We start from the raw sequence: 25,263 nt of genomic DNA, 5'->3' as shown, positions 1-25,263 counted from the left end.
CAGGAGGAGGAGGAGAGGGAGGGGGCAGGTAGGTGGAGGAGGGGAGCACACAGAGCCCAAATCTGTCATAGGGAGGGGACAAGGTATCAGTCTACAGAGGAGGCTGCAGGATACAATGTATCAGTCTACAGATCAGAGGAGGCTGCAGGATACAATGTATCAGTCCACAGATCAGAGGAGGCTGCAGGATACAATGTATCAGTCCACAGATCAGAGGAGGCTGCGGGATACAATGTATCAGTCCACAGATCAGAGGAGGCTGCAGGATACAATGTATCAGTCCACAGATCAGAGGAGGCTGCAGGATACAATGTATCAGTCCACAGAACAGAGGAGGCTGCAGGATACAATGTATCAGTCCACAGATCAGAGGAGGCTGCAGGATACAATGTATCAGTCCACAGATCAGAGGAGGCTGCGGGATACAATGTATCAGTCCACAGATCAGAGGAGGCTGCAGGATACAATGTATCAGTCCACAGATCAGAGGAGGCTGCGGGATACAATGTATCAGTCCACAGATCAGAGGAGGCTGCAGGATACAATGTATCAATCCACAGATCAGAGGAGGCTGCGGGATACAATGTATCAGTCCACAGATCAGAGGAGGCTGCAGGATACAATGTATCAGTACACAGATCAGAAGAGGCTGCAGGATACAATGTATCAGTCCACAGATCAGAGGAGGCTGCAGGATACAATGTATCAGTCTACAGATCAGAGGAGGCTGCAGGATACAATGTATCAGTCCACAGAGGAGGCTGCAGGATACAATGTATCAGTCCACAGATCAGAGGAGGCTGCAGGATACAATGTATCAGTCCACAGATCAGAGGAGGCTGCGGGATACAATGTATCAGTCCACAGATCAGAGGAGGCTGCGGGATACAATGTATCAGTCCACAGATCAGAGGAGGCTGCAGGATACAATGTATCAGTCCACAGATCAGAGGAGGCTGCAGGATACAATGTATCAGTCCACAGATCAGAGGAGGCTGCAGGATACAATGTATCAATCCACAGATCAGAGGAGGCTGCAGGATACAATGTATCAGTCCACAGATCAGAGGAGGCTGCGGGATACAATGTATCAGTCTACAGATCAGAGGAGGCTGCGGGATACAATGTATCAGTCCACAGATCAGAGGAGGCTGCAGGATACAATGTATCAGTCCACAGATCAGAGGAGGCTGCAGGATACAATGTATCAGTCCACAGATCAGAGGAGGCTGCAGGATACAATGTATCAGTCCACAGATCAGAGGAGGCTGCAGGATACAATGTATCAGTCCACAGATCAGAAGCGGCTGCAGGATACAATGTATCAGTCCACAGATCAGAGGAGGCTGCAGGATACAATGTATCAGTCCACAGAGGAGGCTGCAGGATACAATGTATCAGTCCACAGATCAGAAGAGGCTGAAGGATACAATGTATCAGTCCACAGATCAGAAGAGGCTGCAGGATACAATGTATCAATCCACAGATCAGAGGAGGCTGCAGGATACAATGTATCAGTCCACAGATCAGAGAAGGCTGCAGGATACAATGTATCAGTCCACAGATCAGAGGAGGCTGCAGGATACAATGTATCAGTCCACAGATCAGAGGAGGCTGCAGGATACAATGTATCAGTCTACAGAGGAGGCTGCAGGATACAATGTATCAATCTACAGATCAGAGGAGGCTGCAGGATACAATGTATCAGTCCACAGATCAGAGGAGGCTGCAGGATACAATGTATCAGTCCACAGATCAGAGGAGGCTGCAAGATACAAGGTATCAGTCCACAGATCAGAGGAGGCTGCAGGATACAATTTATCAGTCTACAGAGGAGGCTGCAAGATACAATGTATCAGTCTACAGAGGAGGCTGCAGGATACAATGTATCAGTCCACAGATCAGAGGAGGCTGCAGGATACAATGTATCAGTCCACAGATCAGAGGAGGCTGCAGGATACAATGTATCAGTCTACAGATCAGAGGAGGCTGCAGGATACAATGTATCAGTCTACAGATCAGAGGAGGCTGCAGGATACAATGTATCAGTCCACAGATCAGAGGAGGCTGCAGGATACAATGTATCAGTCTACAGATCAGAGGAGGCTGCAGGATACAATGTATCAGTCCACAGATCAGAGGAGGCTGCAGGATACAATGTATCAGTCCACAGATCAGAAGCGGCTGCAGGATACAATGTATCAGTCCACAGATCAGAGGAGGCTGCAGGATACAATGTATCAGTCCACAGATCAGAGGAGGCTGCAGGATACAATGTATCAGTCCACAGATCAGAAGAGGCTGCAAGATACAAGGTATCAGTCCACAGATCAGAGGAGGCTGCAGGATACAATGTATCAGTCCACAGATCAGAGGAGGCTGCAGGATACAATGTATCAGTCCACAGATCAGAGGAGGCTGCAGGATACAATGTATCAGTCCACAGATCAGAGGAGGCTGCAGGATGCAATGTATCAGTCCACAGATCAGAGGAGGCTGCAAGATACAATGTATCAGTCCACAGATCAGAAGCGGCTGCAGGATACAATGTATCAGTCCACAGATCAGAGGAGGCTGCAGGATACAATATATCAGTCCACAGATCAGAGGAGGCTGCAGGATACAATGTATCAGTCCACAGATCAGAGGAGGCTGCAGGATACAATGTATCAGTCTACAGATCAGAGGAGGCTGCAGGATACAATGTATCAGTCTACAGATCAGAGGAGGCTGCAGGATACAATGTATCAGTCCACAGATCAGAGGAGGCTGCAGGATACAATGTATCAGTCTACAGATCAGAGGAGGCTGCAGGATACAATGTATCAGTCCACAGATCAGAGGAGGCTGCAGGATACAATGTATCAGTCCACAGATCAGAGGAGGCTGCAGGATACAATGTATCAGTCCACAGATCAGAGGAGGCTGCAGGATACAATGTATCAGTCCACAGATCAGAGGAGGCTGCAGGATACAATGTATCAATCCACAGATCAGAGGAGGCTGCAGGATACAATGCATCAGTCCACAGATCAGAGGAGGCTGCAGGATACAATGTATCAGTCCACAGATCAGAGGAGGCTGCAGGATACAATGTATCAGTCTACAGATCAGAGGAGGCTGCAGGATACAATGTATCAGTCCACAGATCAGAGGAGGCTGCAGGATACAATGTATCAGTCCACAGATCAGAGGAGGCTGCAGGATACAATGTATCAGTCCACAGATCAGAGGAGGCCGCAGGATACAATGTATCCGTCCACAGATCAGAGGAGGCTGCAAGATACAATGTATCAGTCCACAGATCAGAGGAGGCTGCAGGATACAATGTATCAGTCAGTCTACAGATCAGAGGAGGCTGCAGGATACAATGTATCAGTCTACAGATCAGAGGAGGCTGCAGGATACAATGTATCAGTCTACAGATCAGAGGAGGCTGCAGGATACAATGTATCAGTCCACAGATCAGAGGAGGCTGCAGGATACAATGTATCAGTTCACAGATCAGAGGAGGCTGCAGGATACAATGTATCAGTCCACAGATCAGAGGAGGCTGCAGGATACAATGTATCAGTCCACAGATCAGAGGAGGCCGCAGCATACAATGTATCAATCCACAGATCAGAGGAGGCTGCAGGATACAATGTATCAGTACACAGATCAGAAGAGGCTGCAGGATACAATGTATCAGTCCACAGATCAGAGAAGCTGCAGGATACAATGTATCAGTCCACAGATCAGAGGAGGCTGCAGGATACAATGTATCAGTCCACAGATCAGAGGAGGCTGCAGGATACAATGTATCAGTCCACAGATCAGAGGAGGCTGCAGGATACAATGTATCAGTCCACAGATCAGAGGAGGCTGCAGGATACAATGTATCAGTCCACAGATCAGAGGAGGCTGCGGGATACAATGTATCAGTCCACAGATCAGAGGAGGCTGCAGGATACAATGTATCAGTCCACAGATCAGAGGAGGCCGCAGGATACAATGTATCAGTCCACAGATCAGAGGAGGCTGCAGGATACAATGTATCAGTCCACAGATTAGAGGAGGCTGCAGGATACAATGTATCAGTCCACAGATCAGAGGAGGCTGCAGGATACAATGTATCAGTCTACAGAGGAGGCTGCAGGATACAATGTATCAGTCCACAGATCAGAGGAGGCCGCAGGATACAATGTATCAATCCACAGATCAGAGGAGGCTGCAGGATACAATGTATCAGTACACAGATCAGAAGAGGCTGCAGGATACAATGTATCAGTCCACAGATCAGAAGAAGCTGCAGGATACAATGTATCAGTCCACAGATCAGAGGAGGCTGCAGGATACAATGTATCAGTCCACAGATCAGAGGAGGCTGCAGGATACAATGTATCAGTCCACAGATCAGAGGAGGCTGCAGGATACAATGTATCAGTCCACAGATCAGAGGAGGCTGCAGGATACAATGTATCCGTCCACAGATCAGAGGAGGCTGCAGGATACAATGTATCAGTCCACAGATCAGAGGAACCTTATCGTTATTCTGTAAGGCTCGGTTCACATCACGTTTTGGTCTTATGTTTAACATATAGGGACTCAGTTCACAGGTTCAGTGCAGCCTTGAGCGCTGACAGCGGGGGAATGGTTGGGGGCGGGTATAGGAAAATACAAAAATAGAGATCTGGACCCCTTATGTGCAGATCCTGGTGACAGATTCCCTTTAAAGGCATCTTTTGCTGGGTTTCTGTTGGGCCCCCACTAAACCCAATGGGTCACTTGGTTCTGGCAAATAGGTGGTTACACTGGACACGGAGGTCTGTAGGAGATATGCAAAGATTTGGATGCAGAGAGTTATCTTGCAGCTCCTGGGCCTCGATGCTCGATCCCTCACCAGTGGAGTAGCTGTCATGTTTTAATGGAGTTTTGGGGGGAGAATTGCAAAAAAAAAAAATAATAATAATTTTTCTTAGGTCCCCACTGCTCTGCACTTCCTGGTCCCAGCTCAAAATGCAGGAAGTGCCAGGAAAGGCCCTCTCCCCAATCACAGGATGAGGCACACATGAGCGTTCCGAAAGGAGCGCTCTGTATGCGCGCTTGTACGGGAGTTTACAAGCGCGCATACAGAGACAGGCGTGCACACATTGTCGCGCATTCCCGAAAGTCTATTGTACGGGAACGCGCGACAAACGCTCAAAAAAAGGGTCAGGTACTTGTTTGAGCGTCGGGCGTTTTACAGCGCGATCGTACGCGCTGTAAAACGCCCAGGTGAGAACCATGCCGATAGGGAAGCATTGGTTTCTCCTTGTTGTGCGTTTTACAGCGCGTAGGAACGCGCTGTAAAACGCTCAAGTGTGAACCCAGGGTAAGACCAGTGATTAGCTGAAACGCCCAGTATTTCCAGTGTGTTGAGCCGCGACAGGAAGTGCAGAGCAACAGGGACCGGAGCGGCGTCGGAATGGCAGCCTCAGGGGTCGGCGAAGGTGAGTGATGATTCTTCGTTATTTGTAACACTTTCTGGCCCTTTTTTAAAATTAGATTTCTGCCTGGAAAACCTCTTTGAAGGGGATTTACAGAACTCCCTCCAACCTTTCTATATGTAATAATTACAGTGATACCATCATTCTAAAATATAACTTTTAATATTTATATATACTGTTTTATATATAAATATTAAAAGTTATATTTTAGAATGATGGTATCACTGTGAAATTCTATTGCTTATGACCACATTTAACTATAGTATCCTCGAACAGGACTATGTTCAAACTGTGAATACAATATATGTAATAATTAACAGAGAACCCTTTGGGGAGGGTCCACAAAAGCTTTATCAGTTCCGTTATAACCATGTCGACAGGACTTTCTGCCCACAGACTTCTATTATGATGGAGCAAAACAGAACATCCTTTAAAGGTTTACGTTTTGAATTCCGTTATTATAACCATGTGGCTCTTTCACACTTGCGTTGTCCGGATCCGGCGTGTACTCCATTTGCCGGAAGTGCCCGCCGGATCCGTAACACCGCAAGTGTACTGAAAGCATTTGAAGACCGATCCGTCTTCAAAATGCATTCAGTGTTACTATGGCAGCCAGGACGCTATTAAAGTCCTGGTTGCCATAGTAGTAGTGGGGAGCGGGGGAGCAGTATACTTACAGTCCGCGCGGCTCCCCGGGCGCTCCAGAATGACGTCAGAGCGCCCCCATGCGCATGGATGACGTGCCATGTGATCACATCATCCATGCGCGTGGGGCGCCCTGACGTCACTCTGGAGCGCCCCGGGAGCCGCACGGACGGTAAGTATGCTGCTCCCCCGCTCCCCGCTACACTTTACCATGGCTGCCAGGACTTTAGCGTCCCGGCAGCCATGGTAACCATTCAGAAAAAGCTAAACGTCGGATCCTGCAATGCGCCGAAACGACGTTTAGCTTAAGGCCGGATCCGGATCAATGCCTTTCAATGGGCATTCATTCCGGATCCGGCCTTGCGGCAAGTGTTCAGGATTGCATTAGGATAAAACTGATCAGGATTCTTCCGCCATAGAGCCCCGACGACGGAACTCTATGCCGGAAGACAAGAACGCAGGTGTGAAAGAGCCTTTATGATGGAAAACAATAACGGAATTCATGACGCTGATGTGAACCCGCCCTTAGATGTCACACACACACATACATACACAGTGGCGTGTGCCTTCTGGATGCAATAATGTATCACTCCAGGCGGTATTATTATACATTTATTATATTACAGTCTCCATGTTTTCTATATAATATAATATAATCATAAAAAGCTTTTGTAGGAGAGTTCAGGTCTATGTGGGAAGGAAGCACAGAATATTCGGGCGGTCCCGGTGTCTATCTCTATCCTCGGTGTTACTACTCTTGTGTTTCCTTTACTACTTTATAGAAAGTTCAAAGTCATTGCTCAGAATCCAAATCTCCATCTAGGTTTGGCATAACCCAACTGGACCTTGTGGTTGAATAAGGAGACAAGTCCAAGGGACGTATCTATGACCACAGGCCTCTGGAGGACCAGCAGACCATTAGCTCGACCAGGGAGAGGGTTGCGTTCAAGTGCTGGCTTCACCATCTCCACCAGTTGCTCCATGAAGTTCTCCAGCTGAAAGGAGAGAATAAATGGGTTATCTGAATTATCTGTGCTGAGAAGGTCACTGCGCTACAGCCTTCTCAAACAGCTGATCGGCAGGGGTCCTGGGTGTTGGACCACCACTGATGAGAGATGTCAGTATTAAAATCTTTCAAGTTCCTCATTCGCTTCTTCCTCCTCACCTGACACATGTCTTGCAGGTTTTTTTCTGTTGGGTTTCCTGGGTGTTGGATGAGATTGATGTAGGACAGATCTTGTGTCCATGGATTCCACCATGACAGGAGAGAAGGAGGTTCCCTCAACTTGTCCCACTTTATCTGGATGGCATTTCCCTCACGTCTGGAGAAAATAAAGGAGCAGAACATTAGTACAAGAAAAAACACAGAGGTTTCCAAGGGCATTGGTGCCCATAATGGTGACAGTAAAATAGCCCATTTGCTGAATATCACTAACCCAGGTTATTCCCTAATATTCCGGGTGGTTTGGGATGATGCAGGGGTTAGTGCAGGTAGTTTACAGCAGGCAAATCTTAATCTAAATAGGTCAAACAATTCATAATCCAGAGCTCCAAACTGTGATATATTGTAGTTTCATGATAAGATTCTGTCTGCAGCCACCACTAGGGGGTTCAGACGGTAGGTCACCCCCTCCACAAGTGCACCCTTGCATTCTTCAGGACACTTACTTGTTAAGAGCCAACTTTGGATATGACAGAGGTCCCCAGATCACCTGGTCAATGTAATTCAGAGGGATCCGAAAGATGTGACATCTACTAAGCTCCACCACGTCATAGTAGCAGATCAGGAGTGATCGGTCGCAGAGAAACACAATTACTTCCCGCTCTGTGCCCCAGTGACTCAACCTGCAAGAGACGGATCCGATGACAGGGGTGCAGTACATGGAGTTAGGAAAGTAATGGGGAAGGGGGGACTATTCTGGCGTTGTCTCATAGGGGACATTATGAGGTCATGGCGGCCATAGTGACCAGCAGATCTTTGAGCGTGTGCAATTATCCGACTGCTGGAAGAGATTTCCATATATAGGGGATGGGGCGTCTTTGGCCAAATGTAGTGGAAAGTGGACATTACTGTGCCAGGATCCAGGTTCTCCTCATGTTCCCGTCCTCTTCTGGAGATAAGCGGGATTGAATTTCCTGAACGGCTTGCTGGACCACGCTCGGCTATGGGGTAAAAACAAAGAAAAGGGGTCACATCAGCTGGAAGAGAGAAAGGAGTATAACGTCAAGATGATGGACAAACTCAGCTCTGCTGCATCTGTAGGAACACTTGGGTAATGTGACAGCTGCACAGGGGCCATGTAGGCGAGGCGGGCCACCATATTGGGAAGATAACAGTGCGTCCGGCTGCATTTGTGATGTACAGTCTGGCAGAGGCAGAATGCATCCATAGGGCATCATTAAGCCTCTTTCACATGACCGTTTATTTTTTTCCGCAAAAAACGGATGCTGCCCGCGTGCCTTCCGCAATTTGCGGAACGGAACAGGAGGCCCGTTGCCGCAAAACGGACAAGCATAGCACAGTACTTTTTTGCGGGGCCACGGAACAGAGCAACGGATGCGGACAGCACACAGAGTGCTGTCCGCATCTTTTGCGGACCCATTGAAATGAATGGTTCCGTATACAGACCGCATGCGGAACGCAGAAAACGGCCCGTATACGGAACGCTTAATCTGACATTCTAATAGTACCAAACAGATGACCAAAAAAAGTATACCGCATGGCATGGACCTCATACATAGGTTCTAGCAGAAGACCACCCCATTTGGAGATGTCCTGTACAGATGGACCTCAGAGGGGCCTCCTGGGCCACACTGCAGGCCGATAGCTCCGGCTCCTTGGAGTAGGCAGCGATGGTGGAAGCAACAATCTCAGAAATTGTGGAGAAGACCCAAAGACAAGAGAGAAGAAGAAATGGTGAAATGATGGGACGTTACCCTGAAGATGAAGTAGTCCTCATGAGGGGGTTTCTGCTTAGTTTCCGGAGCAATGTACTCGGGGGTGAAGGATGCTCGGGGCTCCTGGGTGTACATGGGGAGCTTAGGCACCTGGGGGTCCGCAGGTGGTGAGGTCTCGCTCGGCCCCTCTGCTCTCATCTCTATAATATCTTCTTCTTTCTTGGTTCCTTAGAGCCCTTCTCAAGGTGTTTGCTTGAGACTCTCTTCTTCCTCTTCCTCTTGCGCTCTCTTTACAGTTTCTTGCTGTCACCTTTTGACTCTTGTTCTGTTTTACTTTTGATTTGTTCTCGCTCTCTTCTTTCGGCTGTCTCTTGTTGGACTGTCTCTTGGCCTGTTTGCTGCCTGCTCTTATTCCAGACTCTGTCTCTTCAGTGGGGTTTCTGCCTGTCTCCAGCAGTCTCTGCTCAATAGCCGTTCGTCTCTTTGTTTTGCCTGTAACTGTACTGGTAACGTAGGCAGCAGGAAGTATCTCTCAGAAACGAAACCAGTTCTTCCAGTACATGTCTCTGTGGGGCGTCCGCCTCTCTCCCAGCCCTTGTATGCACGGAGCACAATGCATCACGCCATGGGGGATGCGAAACTTACTATTTGAGTCGCAATTGTGCCGTAAACAATTGCGTGCCATGTTTGCACGAAAAATTGCGCCGCTTTGTGATTTCATGCCCGTCCTGGAAAGTGGATGGGGAAGTGGGCATGCTCAGCCATAGTAATGAGGTGCACACCCAGAAGGGTGACTTTTTATAAGGCTATCTGCACTAGTGTTGCAGATTATGCGCGGTTTTTCCACGCGGATTCCAGTGCGGAAAAACTGCAGCGTAATACAGGACCGGCAAAATGTATGAGAATAGACAAATCTCATGTACAATTTGCAGTTTTGTTCTACGCAGAAATTCGGATTCAAATGAGGGGTGAGATCTGTGGCAAAACTGCAGCAAATCCGCACCAAAAACCGCAGTTGGGTGCAGAAACGTACAGATATGCGCACAGTAATTTGTGTGGATCTTCTGGGCGTTCACCAGCACCCATGTGCAGGTAGCTTTAAAGGGGTTATCCGACCCTAGAAATGCCCCCCCCCTCATATGCCCGGGCCCCTCACACACAATGTACTGATGTCCCCATCACCACCTGCTATTGGCTGCCACCCCCAGCGACAGTGAGATGCAGTGGCGGCTGTGCGGGGATCAGAAGCGACACGGGTGCCAGGGAGCGAGGGAAGTACATTGTGTGTGAGGGGCCCTGGCATATGGGGGGGGTGCATTTCAGGGGTGAGATAACCCCTTTAAAGTCACAAAAAAGATGCAAGTTTTCTCCAGTATGGGGTGGTGTGAAAAAAATCTCCAGACAAAAGTGCTAGGTTTAAAGTTGCGCCAATTTTAACAAATAAGGTTTTCCCAATATTCTCCCAAAAACAGCACCACACCTGTCCACTGGTTGCATCTGGTATTGCAGCTCAGCTACATTGAAGAGAATAGGACTGAGCTGCAATACCGTACACAGCCTGTGGCGCTGTTTCCAATTTTTTTCTAATTCTGGACAACTTTAGGTCTAAGGGGTTACTGTATTAATATGAGACCCTTTTTTTGGAGTGTCTTCTTCATTTGAAGCCATTTTTTTGCAACCAGCTTACACAATGTCACACATTTGCATGAAACGCAGATAGATTTTTCAGTCTTAGGCCTCATACACATGACAGTGCTGGTCCGCATCCGAGCTGCAGTTTTTGCGCTCAGATGCGGACCCATTCACTTCAACGGGGCCGCAAAAGATGCAGACAGCACTCCGTGTGCTGTCCGCATCTGTTGCTCCGTTATGTAGCCCTGCAAAAAAATATTACATGTCCTATTATTGTCCATTTTGCGGACAAGAATAGGCATTTCTTACAATGGGCCGCCTGTTCCGTTCCGCAAATTGCAGAAGGCACACGGGCGGCTACCGTGTTTCGCGGATCTGCAATTTGCAGACCGCAAAAAACAAAACGGTCGTGTGCATGAGGCCTAAAGTCTAGTCTTTCTTTGTTACAGTTTTCACGACACTCGGGGACCTGAGGAAACGTGCGATTTTGTTTTAAAAAAGTCGCAATGATAAATCTGGCTACAAAATGTAGCCTAGCCCACAAAGCATCCAACCCCCCCTTACTAAATGCAAACTGCCAGGCATGTTGAAAACCAACCTAAAATGCAAAAATAAATTCATAAATCTGGTCCAAATGGCGCAAAATCACTTTTCTTGCCCAGCGCACTTGAGACGTGCCAATTACTCAAACATGTTCCAAGAAATAGCCAGGACCAATCCGCAGCCGATTATGATGTCATAAACACAAGTGAAATATCTAAAAATGAGGGAGCAGAAAAAGAGAAAGGAAGAGAGTGGTTAGACAAGAGACCATAATTTGCATCTGTTAGAATCAAAGCCTGAACCTTATAAAAAATACCTGTTAAAAACATGATGTTACGTGTCGAGGTGAAGATCAGGCTCAGAGGGTCAGCGCCAAGTCAGGGGAGGGTAACAACACAATATTATAATACTCACAAGAAGGGGACAAAGGTGTTGCCCAAGTATTTGGTGTTCTGACCAAGTATTTTTCTCTAATTCCCACCTCTAGGGGAAATCACAACCTGGTCTATGCCCCTAAATCGAAGAAGGGACCCCTCACAATCTGAAGTTGAGCCAAATCATCAGCATCCTTTGCCGCTTCAATAGAGAGGACATGCTTAACATAGAAACATAGAACGTGTCGGCAGATAAGAACCATTTGGCCCATCTAGTCTGCCCAATATACTGAATGCTATGAATAGCCCCAGGCCCTATGTTATATGAAGGATGGCCTTATGCCTATCCCATGCATGCTTAAACTCCTTCACTCTTCACTCCTTGCTCTCTGATTCTTCTCTTGAACTGTCTAGATATCATACCGACATATATCAGATCACATGGACAAATAGCCCAGTAGACAACGCCCACTGTCATGCATGTTATCGGGTACGTTATTTTATATTCCTTCTCCTGTGTAGAATTCTAGAAAATGGCCGCCCTGTCCATATTGGCACAGGCAACACATCTCCCACATTCCCTGCTGCCCCAAGGTGTCCTCTTTGTTCCAAACAAGCCAGGCCTCTTCCTCACATAATGACTCCTAACCAGGTGGTCCCTCAGATTCCTTGCTCTACTATAGGTTATGGGAGGGTACGATCCGTTGTAACTGGGGATCTATCCTGAGAAGATCCCAGAATTTACCCAAAGCAGCACGTACCTCCTTCCACTTGGTATTAAACCCAGTAATGAATCTGATGATGTCAGAGTCCGGCCTTTTTCTTTCATTGTAGAGTAGATCACCTCTTTTAGACGTCGGGCCCTATGGTAGGCTTTCTCAACGCACCTTTTTCCATATCCCCTCTGTTCAAATCTGTAGCGAAGCTCATCCATCTGTAATTCAAAGGACTCATCGGTTGCACAAATTCTACGAGCCCGTAGAAATTGGCCCAACGGTATATTTTTAATCAATTTACCCGGGTGAAAAGATTCCACATGTAATAAGGCATTGACTGAGTTTTTTTTTTCTGTACAGGTCTGTCCCAATTCGTCCCTGCGGATCCACCCGAAAAACCACATAGAGTAAATCCATGTCACTTCTACTGATCTGTATGTAGTTATTACATTTATCTCCTCTCCAGTTCTTCTGTTCTCCCCCGCTTTGTGGCATCCATTGGCGGTCTGAGTGACGGCGCCGTGTGACTAGGATTGAACTCTTGCGATTTGGCATTCGGACTAGTATGGACACCATTGGTGGGATGGCAGTCTGACTTGCGTTGACGCGCGACTTGATACGGTCATGTGATATTTTTGTGTAGCGACTCGGCTCTTAAAATTTGCTATTACATTATATGTCTTGGTTTTGGTATTTTTTTACCGTCACATCTAGGCACACTGAAGGCCGGCCTTAGGGCTGTGCAACCGCAGGGCTCATCACCCCAGATTGCTGAAGGGGGCGCCATGCGCCAAACAGTCCCCTTTGCTGGGGCACCTAGTCACCAGGTAGATTCACCTAGTCCCCTGGTGGGCCGAAGCCCAGGAGGCCGGCCAGTGGAAGTTTTTGGGGATGTATTTTGTGCTGCTGGCAGTGTTTTGTGATGGACTGTGGTATTTGGCTCTGTTGGGGCGGTATAATGTGCCACAATATTGTATTGCTGGCTCTGCCTTCCATCTATTTGCACCCAACTACAAAACGGGGCCACTTGTAGTATTTTTTCTATGGCCACTTTAAGTTCCCAGTCCACCCCTGACTACCACTCCTGTCCTCTCCCCTCACTCCTCTCATGTGTTCCACTATAGCTGCACCTCATTATGTGAACATGTTCGGTGTAGGCGCTGGTGGAGCTCCCGGGGTATATGCCAAACATATCTATATGTTCCCATTCCCCAGACAGAGGCCTCCATTGCGGTTGTTTACATATGGCTATACAATGGCACTTTAAAGAAAAAGAGCCTTCTTCAGAGGTATACAGTGGGAAATACTCCTGATGTCTACCTCCAATGGAAGTGTGACGGTAAGTGGGGATAAGAGGAACACCAAGAAAACAAACAGCAACAGGTAAACAGACTAGGCCCCAAAGCTAGGGAGGAGAGAATGGTAACCTCCTAACAATCCCCGAGCCTCTCCCTGACTGCTGACAGTATGATGGTGAACAAACTCATAGGCTGGAACCTATGCTCTGCTGACACTGTCGTAAACCCTAACTTAGGGAACGGGGAATGAGACAGCCGGTACCTTCCACCATGAAGGGACCAGCGTCTATCTGAGACCTAGAAGTTGCACACGCACAAAGGAGAAAACAGGAGGACTTAGCTTGAGAGGAGCAGGAAGTAGAGGATCCACAAACAACCAGTATAGAACTCCAGAAGGAAAATATCAACCGCAAAGTCAGCAGTAAGAGGCGGACTTAAATAGAGCCTCTTAAACAGCTAACGAGCAAAACCTGTGGAGAGGTGGGATCTGGCCCACAACAACAAACAGAAAGACCTGTCAGACTCACATGCTGCAAGTGACAGAGCAGGCAGTGACAGGAAGGAACTTAGCAGATGGAAGGTCCTTCACCATGAGCTAAATTACCTACAGAAATTATCAGAAAAAATGGTAGGTTGCTTGTTAAATATGGTTTGATTTGCTACTGTGGGTAATAAACTCCACACTGAGCACAAGAGGGAAGGGAAAAAGTACACAGTTTCTCAGCTCTCAGCTAAGATGGATGCTCCTTCTCTATGCTCTGAAGAACCACACCTCTCATGAGTATATATATATATATATATATATACATATACAGTCAGTAAGCTGTGCCTAGGAAACTGCAGCATCTTGTGGCCAAACAGTAGAATGTCTGTCAGAGCATTTAATTCAATCCACACACAGTGTTCACACAATGAGAGCTGTTTCTTAATCTCATATCATGGCGGACACAAGAGGGAAGAGAAGAGGTACTAGGCCTGGAAACTAGGGAAAGGGGAAAGGTCACCACCTAGTGAATCCCTAAACCGAGCTCTGACTACTATCAGTATGAACAGACCTTGATGGTAGGAATGTTCATACGCTGGAACTTAGAGCCCTATCTGACCCTACAGGGCCCTGGAAATAGTGTCAGGACAAAAGATGAAGGAACAGGAGACTCCCTCAGGCCTAATACCAAAAGATAGGGCAATACAACAAACAAGAAATAGGGAAAGGACACTTAACTCCGAAGTACGCGGATGAGCAGGAACTCAGAGGAGAACCAAACACCAGCACTTCCACAACCAGAAAGGAGCTATCAACTGCATAGCATGATGGGTGAGACCAGACTAAATAGAGGAGTTGGAATGACCACTTAAGCTACACCTGAGACAAGAGGTGTGGTCATATCCAGCAACAACACAGAAACAAGTGAAACCAAAGAGGCTGTTAGATCGCATCACGTGCAGCCAGTCTCTTAGATCTTCTGACCCCTGTCACGGGAGAGACAGGTAGAGTATGGCCCTATTTAAAGTTTTTGTTATGGGGCGCTTTGGTCACTTGCCTTAATCCGTTCCTATTGTTTTGTCTCTTCAAGACAACTCCTAAACGGAAGGGCCATTTTTTCTAAAGGGAAATGAAGAGGAAATAGCAGTAGAATACAATGTCAACTATTCAAACAAATGGCCATCCATGTAGTATATGGATGGACTGGGTCTTCCAGAGGGGACGCTGCCCTTGGAGATATACTCTCCATTTTAGCTCTCAGGGTGGGGTCCTGAGCGGACGACCTTGCTCCATCACGCCCAGGCGTGGGAATCAATCAGATAACCTGATAGCAGCCAACAAATGTTCATTCATCCAATTTGGAAAAGGAAGTGGTCATCACAACAATTTACCAATCAAAGAAACCATACATCTGATTGAGCTTTGTCTAAAAAAAACAGACCTGTCCAATGTTTCACTATGGGGATAAACTCCTATTTATCTTCACGCCTTCGTAAAAATGCTGATATTTGATGATCGATTAAGGACGTACAAAAGGAGCAGAAGACGCCAAAAGCAATTAATTTTCCAATTAGTTAATTGAAACCCAATTACTGTAGACAGACTCCATCTGATGTCCATTACTTCTGCCAGGGCCTAGATACAGACAGTGGACATGTTGAGGACGCCAATTCAGAACATATTTGTGCAGCAGATTTAAGGGATTCAAAACAGAACTTTCCAACAATGGCATAATGGCGGTGGTAGTGCCAGTGCGAGGGTGGGTAATACATAAAGGATCTGACTACACACACAGTATAGATTACCTAGAATTCAGCATGATGTCCCATGAATTTACAGTCAGCATGCTAATAAACCTGAGATTCCTATTTGAATATAATTTTTTAGGGAAGGGGCATTCAAAGAAAGAATAGGGCCCCATGACAAAACCCATAATGGGCCCCACTCCTCTCGGATTCACCAGTTCATCATTCAGCTTTCAAGTCCAGAATACTGTGTAGATTAATCTCACAATATACCGGATTTTTTGCCTTATAAGACGCACTCTGTTTATTAAAATTCTAGGAAAGAGTTACTTTGTAACAATTAGCTCAATTTCCCAATTAATCACTGCTTAAAATTCCCCAAATCTGATTGGTTAGACTATATTAAGCTAATTATCTACCTTAATCTGTTTGAACACACCCCTTTAACCTTATTAACCCTTTCACTCTTACTTTATTATTTCATTCTATTACCCTTTAATAAATCTTTATCAGTTCTTTTTATATACAATTTTTCTTTGTTAACCAACTAGATGGGCCAAATGGTTCTTATCTGCCGACACATTCTATGTTTATATGTTTCTATTTTATATGTCTATATCTTTCTTTTACCTATCATCAATAGCCTCTTTTTATAGCAACTATGCTATCTAATATCAATCAATTTTCCTTATAGCCACTATCCTACCTATAGCTTCTTCCCATCTCTTCTACCTAATAATAATTATAAATCCCTGCCCATAACACAGAATAAACAGACAATAACACAACTCTATAAGCTAAAAGCCAGATGTGTAAGCCAACAACCTATTCATAAGACTAAATACAGTCAATATACCTTACAATGGCAGCCTTGTGCACAGTGAAACCTGCAAAATCAGCTCACTATCCAGAAAGACCTAAGAACCAGTGAGACTCAAAGTTACTTGCTTTGCCCTGGATGGCTTGGGGGTCCTGCGTACCTAGATCATTATCATAAGGCCTCCTGCACACGACAGTATTTTTTAACGTCCCGCAAAACGTGGTTCCGTTGTACCGTGATCCGTGCCCGTTTTTTCTTCCGTGGGTCTGCCGTGATTTTTGGAGGATCCACAGACATGAAAAATGAAAAAAAAATCTAAGTCAAGTTTGCCATTGAAATGATAGGAAAAAACGGACACGGATCACGGACATGGATCACGGACGCGGATGACAATCTTGTGTGCATCCGTGATTTTCACGGACCCATTGACTTGAATGGGTCCGTGAACCGTTGGCCGTGAAAAAAATAGGACAGGTCATATTTTTTTCACGGCCAGGAAACACGGATCACGGACACGGCTGCCAAACGGTGCAGTTTCCGATTTTATCACGGACCCATTGAAAGTCAATGGGACCGCAGAAAAACACGTTAAACGGGACAACGGCCACGGGTGCACACAACGGTCGTGTGCAGGAGGCCTTAGGGTGACAAAAATGGTAAACTCCTTTTTGGATGCCAGCTAACTCTTCTCTCACTGCCTAGGAGGGCTGCAGAAAAATGTTCAGTTTTCTAATTGTCCTACATTTATATACAATAACCTCTCTATGCTGTTTTGTCATGTAAACTCATTTGCATAAACTCAGGCATACTGGAAAGACATGCAAATTAGTGTTTCAGCTGAAAAAACTGGCTGATTCTGCTAATTTGCATGTCTTTTCCATAAGTCCGAGTTTATGCAAATTAGTTTACATGACAAAACAGTATAGAGAGGTTATTGTATACTGTATAATGTTAGGACAATTAGAAAACTGAACATTTTTCTGCCTCTCTGCCTTTTGGCTAAGATCAAGCATAGTATCTGTTCTTAGATTCCTGGTGGACAGGCCAAGATGTAGAGCAGAGAACCACATGGTCATCCCTAGGGTGTACGGCTTGGGCCATTAGTGCCCTATGCTAGGTGACCAAGGGATCGCCGGATTGAAGCCAGGGGCTTAGATGTTTGAAAGCCCGAGGTGCAGAAGTGCCCCAGGAAAGGTCACCCTGGGGTGCCTGAATTCACTGGGGGTGGGAGCCAACTGAGTGACGGCACATTTGCACGCACTTCACTTTCTCACTTTTTGAGCGTCACACACCTTAATTCTTTGTCAGGCCTGGGGTAAAGAGGAGGAATTTTTATAATTTCGTCTGGATGTCCGGGCTGAGCTTCAGCGCACATTCACTCCTTTATTTAAATTTTCTTGTTCACTGTGTGTTCTCTTTCCACATTTGTCACAAGGATTTCTTGGGTTGCGGCACCCTTACGTGTACCCCCCTAGAGATCTAGGGTGTGTGTGTGTGGCCATCCCGGTTCCACACCCCCCTGCAAAACACCTTGGTCTCTCTCATAGACCAGCCTAGTTGTTGAAGCCCCGCACCAACACCTTGGGTGGCAGCCTAGGAGAAAGCCGGAGCACAGACTTGGTGTACCCTCGGCTTTGGCTGGGAGTTGCTTGTTTTGTCTTAGTCCCTTGCAGGAGCCTTCTGGCCCGGAAGGACTGGGAAATGTTTATGGGGGGCCCTTCTCTTGTGCACGTTTTTGTGTGGCACGCTGCATGAATTTGTTACACGGGTGTAGAAAGCATGCTCCTAGGGCTTAAAAAAAAAGAAAGCAGATTTTGCAGGTTTCACTGTGCACAAGGCTGCCATTGTAAGGTATGTAGACTGTATTCTGTCTTATGAATAGGTTGTTGGCTTGCACACCTGGCATTTGGCTTATAGAGTTGTGTTATTGTCTGTTTATTCTGTGTTATGGGCAGGGATTTATGATTATTATAAGGTAGGACATTTATTATAGGGAGAAGCTATAGGTAGGATAGTGGCTATAAATAGAAACTATTGATAACAGATAGCATAGTAGCTGTAAAAAAAAATTGTTATCGATGATAGGTAGCATAATAACTATAGGAAAAAGCTATTAGATAATAGGTAAGAGAAAAATATAGAAATACAAAATGGTGAGCAAAGAAAAATTGTATATAAAAAGAACTGATAGATTTATTAAAGGGTAAAACTGCTCATCATTTTATGTTCAAGAATATAACTGCTATAATACTGCCTCCTGTGTACAAGAATATAACTACTATAATACTGCTCCTATATACAAGAATATAACTGCTATAATACTGCTCCTATGTACAAGAATATAACTACTATAATACTGCTCCTATGTACAGGAATATAACTACTATAATACTGCTCCTATATACAAGAATATAACTGCTATAATACTGCCTCCTGTGTACAAGAATATAACTGCTATAATACTGCCTCCTGTGTACAAGAATATAACTACTATAATACTGCCTCATATGTACAAGAATATAACTACTATAATACTGCCCCTATGTACAAGAGTATAACTACTATAATACTGCCTCCTATGTACAAGAATATAACTACTATAATACTGCCTCCTATGTACAAGAATATAACTACTATAATACTGCTCCTATGTACAAGAATATAACTACTATAATACTGCTCCTATGTACAAGATTATTAACTACTATAATACTGCTCCTATGTACAAGAATATAACTACTATAATACTGCCTCCTATGTACAAGAATAAAACTACTACAATACTGCTCCTATGTACAAGAATATAACCACTATAATACTGCCTCCTATGTACAAGAATATAACTACTATAATACTGCCTCCTATGTACAAGAATATAACTACTATAATACTGCCTCCTATGTAGAAGAATATAACTACTATAATACTGCTCCTATGTACAAGAATATAACTACTATAATACTGCTCCTATGTACAAGAATATAACTACTATAATACTGCCTCCTATGTAGAAGAATATAACTACTATAATACTGCTCCTATGTACAAGAATATAACTACTATAATACTGCTCCTATGTACACGAATATAACTACTATAATACTGCCTCCTGTGTACAAGAATATAACTACTATAATACTGCCTCCTATGTACAAGAATATAATTACTATAATACTGCCTCCTATGTACAGGAATATAACTACTATAATACTGCCTCATATGTACAAGAATATAACTACTATAATACTGCCCCTATGTATAAGAGTATAACTACTATAATACTGCCTCCAATGTACAAGAATATAACTACTATAATACTGCTCCTATGTACAAGAATATAACTACTATAATACTGCCTCCTATGTACAAGAATAAAACTACTATAATACTGCTCCTATGTACAAGAATATAACTACTATAATACTGCTCCTATGTACAAAAATATAACTACTATTATACTGATCCTATGTACAAGAATATAACTACTATAATACTGCCCCCTATGTACAAGAATATAACTACTATAATACTGCCCCCTATGTACAAGAATATAACTACTATGGGGGCGGAGCCTGGCTGCAGACTGAGCAGGATGCATGTAGGAGAGCTCTCCTCCTAACTAACCTACAATCTGGCTACAAAAGCGGTCTAAAAGCACAGAGAATGGGCAAAATTGGTAGGAGCTTACCTAGAGAGAAGACTGATACTGGCAAGTCTGAAAGAAGCACCTCAGATATGGAGAAATATCTTAATAAAAAACCAGCAGCGGCCGCGCCGGCCGTTCCTAAGATGGCGCCGCCGGAACAAGAGGAAGGGAGCAGAGAGTCGGAGGGGGAAGATGAGGCTACTGAAGACCAAGCAGTAGGTCCTATATTGCACGGCGCTGTCCTCTGCGCTCACGCCGGTCATTCAAGACCTACAAGAAATTAAGGCTGATGTGAAACATATCGGCGCAAGAGTGGAATCGCTGGAAAATAACCAGACGGCCATTACAGAGTACATCAAAGCCGCAAGTGAAAACACCTTTGCTATAGCGACCTCGCTTGATTCGGCTTACACCTTAATCGAAGATCAGGAGAATAGAAATCGGAGGAGGAATCTCCGTATTCGCGGCCTTCCTGAGGACACTCTGCATGAGAGCTTACCAGAAGCTGACGGCGCCATCTTTCACAGCTCCTGGGGGCTACCAGAGCGGCTGAGATCCAGATCGAGCGCATACACAGAGCGCTGCGGCCGAAGCCTAAAGAGAAGGAAAATCCCAGAGACGTGGTGTGCGGTCTGCTGAGATATGTTGACACCGCGGCCTTGATGCAAGCAGCCAGAAACAAAAAAGAAATAACATATGAAGGGGCCAAAATCGCCATTTATCAAGACCTGGCGACCTTTACACTTAACAAACGACGGGCGTTACGTCCCCTCACCGACCACCTACGCCACCACAAAGTGCCATACAAGTGGTTGTTCCCCTTTGGCCTTACATTTGCAGTAGAAGGGAAACGCTGCATTATTCGCCTGCCACAAGATCTCCAGGCAGCTTGGGAGCTGCTACAAACGGAGCCGCTGGACATACCGTCATAGCTACCCTCAGCTGACATCGGATCGCAGCTTCCAGAACTTCCAGAGGTCTCAAAATGGCTTAAAGCACCACAGAAGAAGCGGAATACACACAGATCCAGAGACACTTGAAGCTCCAGAGTGGCTACAGAGTTGCCAGCCATGTCCTAGATGACGTCTTTAACAGACACCAAAGAGGGACAGGGTCTCATCTGATTTTTCCAGCGTAATCCTGAGTCCGCAAGTACCTCTGTCCACCATTTTGTTAAATTTGTCCCCGTTCTCTCCGTAGCTAGCAGGGTAGACATTCTGCCCGGTTATTGACATTTCTTTGCTTAATTAGTTAGACCAGCTCTAGCATATATGCTATCCCGCGCCAGTTCTTTAGGTGGCGCTGTGGGAACACCAATATGATACTGTGGTTCCATTCTGTACCCCACCTATTTCCCTTTTCGTCCTCCGGCAGCACATCATGGGTTAATAGTGTGACATCTTCTTTCTAGGACCGCCCACCTAGCAAACCGGTAATCAATTAATTAATTAAACTAACAGCCTGCCCTATAAGGGTCACCTCCCACATTGCCTCGGCGTGTTTTTTTATTGTCCTCTTAAACATAGGATGTAGCCCACCTAAGAAGATTACTGCTTGGCCGCATACCTTGACACGGTTTTGAGGCCTGGGAGTGGGAATAACCATGGTGTTCCCTGGCTCCACTCCCGTCCGCTCCAGCGCCATCCCCGAAGTCCCTGGGTTCTTCAGTAGCGGGGCTTGGATCTCCGGTTACAGTGCGATCTTCTTACCGAAAGTCAAGTGCAGAACTTCTGGTTTTCGCGTGTGGAACGCATCGTGACACGCAGGCGCTTCCGGATGACGTCACAGGCGCGCCTCTGGCCCCGTTTGAGCGCCAAATTCAAATTGCTTAAGATGTCCAGCGCATCAAGCAGGGGGAAAAAGAGATCCAGGAAGAGCAGACATAGGATGTGTCAGGCCTGTGAGCAACCGCTCCCTGATAATTTCCTGCAGGATCTATGTGTCAGGTGTCACCGTGATACGCAAGATTCCTCGCCATCCAAAAAGAAACAGAAATCTCAGTCATCCCTCTGTATTTCGTGTCTTCACCAGTTACCCGCGGATCATTCCTCCAATATTTGTGAGGATTGTACTCAGCCAGATAATCCGTCAGATGCCGAAACAGAGAAAATTATGTCTCTGTTCAAAGCGTTCCTCAAACAATCTAAGAAGAAGGGGTCAAAGAAGCCGTAGTTTATCCCCATCATCTTCTGAGGAGTCTCTTCGTTCGGAAGGCGAGATTTCTTCTGAGTCAGATTCGCACTTCATAGAAGATAATTTTTTATTTTATAAAAAAGATGCGAATCGATTAATAAAAGAAGTAAAAAATATTATGGAGGCCAGTAAGGAGAAATCTGGCACTCGTGAGGAAGATGATCTTTTTTACTTCCCCAAAAAAGTAGGCTCCCATGTTTCCCAGCCACCCGGTCTTGGCCGCAATAATGCATAAAGAAAGGGGGCAACCGGTGGGAAGGATTAATCTAGGATCTAGATTCAAAAATATCTACAAGCTTGATCCTGCGGAATCCACAAGTTGGGAGTTTCCCGCCAGAGTCGATTCAGCAGTAACCAGATTAACAAGAAAATCTTTCTTCCCTTCAGATGATTGAGCATTATTAAAGGACCCTATGGAGAAGAAGGCAGATGCTCTACTTAAGAGACTACATACGTACCTCGCTTCTATGAACAAAGCAGCGATGGCCACGGTACCGGTAGTCCGTGCTCTGAGGGTTTGGCTTGAAGATGGCGTTTCCAGGGAGGATTTACTCCGGCAACTACCGACTTTGAAGCTGGCGGCAGAATTTCTTTGCGACTTTCCAGTTGATTCCTTAAGGCTTATTGGCAAAAATATGGCACTCACCAATTCCGTTAGAAGAGCCATATGGCTAAAACTCTGGTCTGGAGACCCCTCTTCAAAAAGTAACCTATGTTTGCTTCCCTATGAGCCAGGCAAATTATTCGGCTCTCATCTGGATAAACTGCTTGAGGCCAATATGGAAGATAAGGCGTTAAGTTTTCCACAGCCTAAACGCAGAGAGAAAATATTTTTTAGGCCCTACAGGGGTCAAGATTCCAGGTGATCTACCTTTAGAGGCCGTCCCAGTCGTGGAAGATCTGACCGTAGGACCTGGATTCTTGAGGAGAAGTCTAGAAAAAAGACAGACGATAACAGATCTACCAAGCCTGAATTCTGACGCCAGAGGTCAGAAAGTGGGAGGACGCCTGGCACTCTTCTACCCCAGATGGCGGCAGATTACCTCAGATGGCTGGGCACTGGATGTTGTTCGCAAAGGCTATACATTGGAATTCAACCATCTCCCAAGAGATAGGTTTCTTCTCAACGATGGAAGAGACCTAAAGATCATCCAGCTTTTAGAAGAGTGGAAAAAGGAGCTCTAGAACCAGTTCCGGTGCATCAAGAATATTCAGGCCTCTATTCCAGGGTGTTTCGTGTTCCCAAACCTGACGGAAAAAGCCGCTTAATTATAGATCTCCGCTATGTAAACCGCTGCATGAAAAAGATCTATTTCAAGATGGAAACAATAAGGTCCATTGCTGCGGTCCTCAGAAAGAATCAGTTTATGTCCTCACTGGACATAAAAGACGCACATTCCGATCCAGTTACAATCAAGAAAATACTTGAGAGTCGCCATCAGGATGGGGAAGAGAACGATGCATTTCCAATTCAAGGCCCTCCCGTTCGGCTTGTGTTCTGCCCCAAGGATCTTCACAAAGATTGCTGTCATTGTTGTTGTGGAACTTCGTCTTTAGGGGATTCAAATCTTCCCCTATTTGGACGACTGGCTTGTCGCTGCAGAGTCAGAGAGTCTACTTCAGCATCATCTAGAAGAGACCATAAAACTTCTCCAGTCCGTAGGTTTCCTGTTAAACTGGGGAAAGTCCGATCTGATTCCTTCCACTTCCAAGATTTTCCTCGGCTTCCTGATGCGGTGCCTTGGGCGAATATCGACACCCGAGATCTTCAGCAGAATTTACTCCAATCCTGGCGGCACTGCCGTTACCAATTGGGGGCGAAGGTGAAGTTATCTTCCTCCACAGTACAGAACCTCAGGTGGTGGCTTCACTCCAGCAATCTGGTCAAAGGGAAGAATTTCCAGTTTCTCTCCTCAGTAACCATCACGACGGATGCATCCGGCCAGGGCTGGGGAGTGCACCTCCAGAACAAGTGGGTGCAAGGCTGCTGGTCCCCCAGAGAAAGGAGGCAGTCTTCAAATTACAAAGAATTGAAAGCTGTACTGTTAGCACTTTACAAGTTCAAAACCGAGGTATCAGGGAAGTCAGTACTGATCCGTTCAGACAATCTTGTCACGGTATTCTATTTGAACAAACAAGGGGGCACGAGGAGCAGCCTCCTGCTGCAACTATGCAAGAAGATTTTCGAATGGGCAGAATCACATCTTTCGGAGTTGAAAGCTCTGCATATCAGAGGGTGCTCGAATACTCAATCGGATCTTCTGAGCAGGAAGGTAGTCAACCAAGCGGAATGGGAACTAAATCCTATTATCCTCCAAAGCATTGTAGCCAGATGGGGATGTCCATCCTGGGACCTGATGGCATCTGCGACAAACAAGAAGTTAAGTAAATTCTGTTCTCTGAAGATCTCCGAAAATCCTGCAGTGGTAGATGCCTTCTCAATGAGTTGGAAGAACCTCTCCGCCTACATTTTTCCCCCAGGTCCTCTCATTCTGAAGACGTTACGGAAGATTGTAGAAGAGAAGCCTCTATTTATAATAATAATAACCCCCTTTTGGCCAAGGAGGTCATGGTTCCCGCTCCTCCTTCATCTATCCAGGGGAGAATTCTGGAGACTCCCTCTATGTCTAGATCTTCTTCTCAAGAACGGCCTATATCATCAGAGTTTAGACCGTCTACATCTTACGGCCTGGAGGTTGAAAGATCTGAATTAGAGGGAAAAGGTCTTTCGCAGTCTGTCATTGATACCCTTCTTGTCTCTCGCAAAGACTCGACTAACAAGAAATATGCGAAGATATGGA

At 45.8% G+C, this 25,263-nt stretch overlaps 1 protein-coding gene across 1 annotated transcript; it reads right to left on the bottom strand.

Moving 5' to 3' along the window:
- Positions 1-6,733: 6,733 nt before the first annotated feature.
- LOC122941428 (tumor protein p63-regulated gene 1-like protein) lies at positions 6,734-9,530 on the bottom strand. Its single transcript, XM_044298680.1, has 5 exons — positions 9,051-9,530; positions 8,185-8,276; positions 7,782-7,958; positions 7,279-7,435; positions 6,734-7,108 (listed from the first exon to the last, which is right to left on the bottom strand). The coding sequence occupies exons 1-5, from the start codon at positions 9,207-9,209 to the stop codon at positions 6,914-6,916; spliced, it is 780 nt and encodes a 259-aa protein (XP_044154615.1). The 5' UTR covers positions 9,210-9,530; the 3' UTR covers positions 6,734-6,913.
- Between the last annotated feature and the right edge of the window lie 15,733 nt (positions 9,531-25,263).

The sequence above is a fragment of the Bufo gargarizans genome, chromosome 6, assembly GCF_014858855.1.
Source record: "Bufo gargarizans isolate SCDJY-AF-19 chromosome 6, ASM1485885v1, whole genome shotgun sequence".
Classification (NCBI taxonomy): domain Eukaryota; kingdom Metazoa; phylum Chordata; class Amphibia; order Anura; family Bufonidae; genus Bufo; species Bufo gargarizans.
This window is presented reverse-complemented; position numbering and strand designations above follow the sequence as displayed.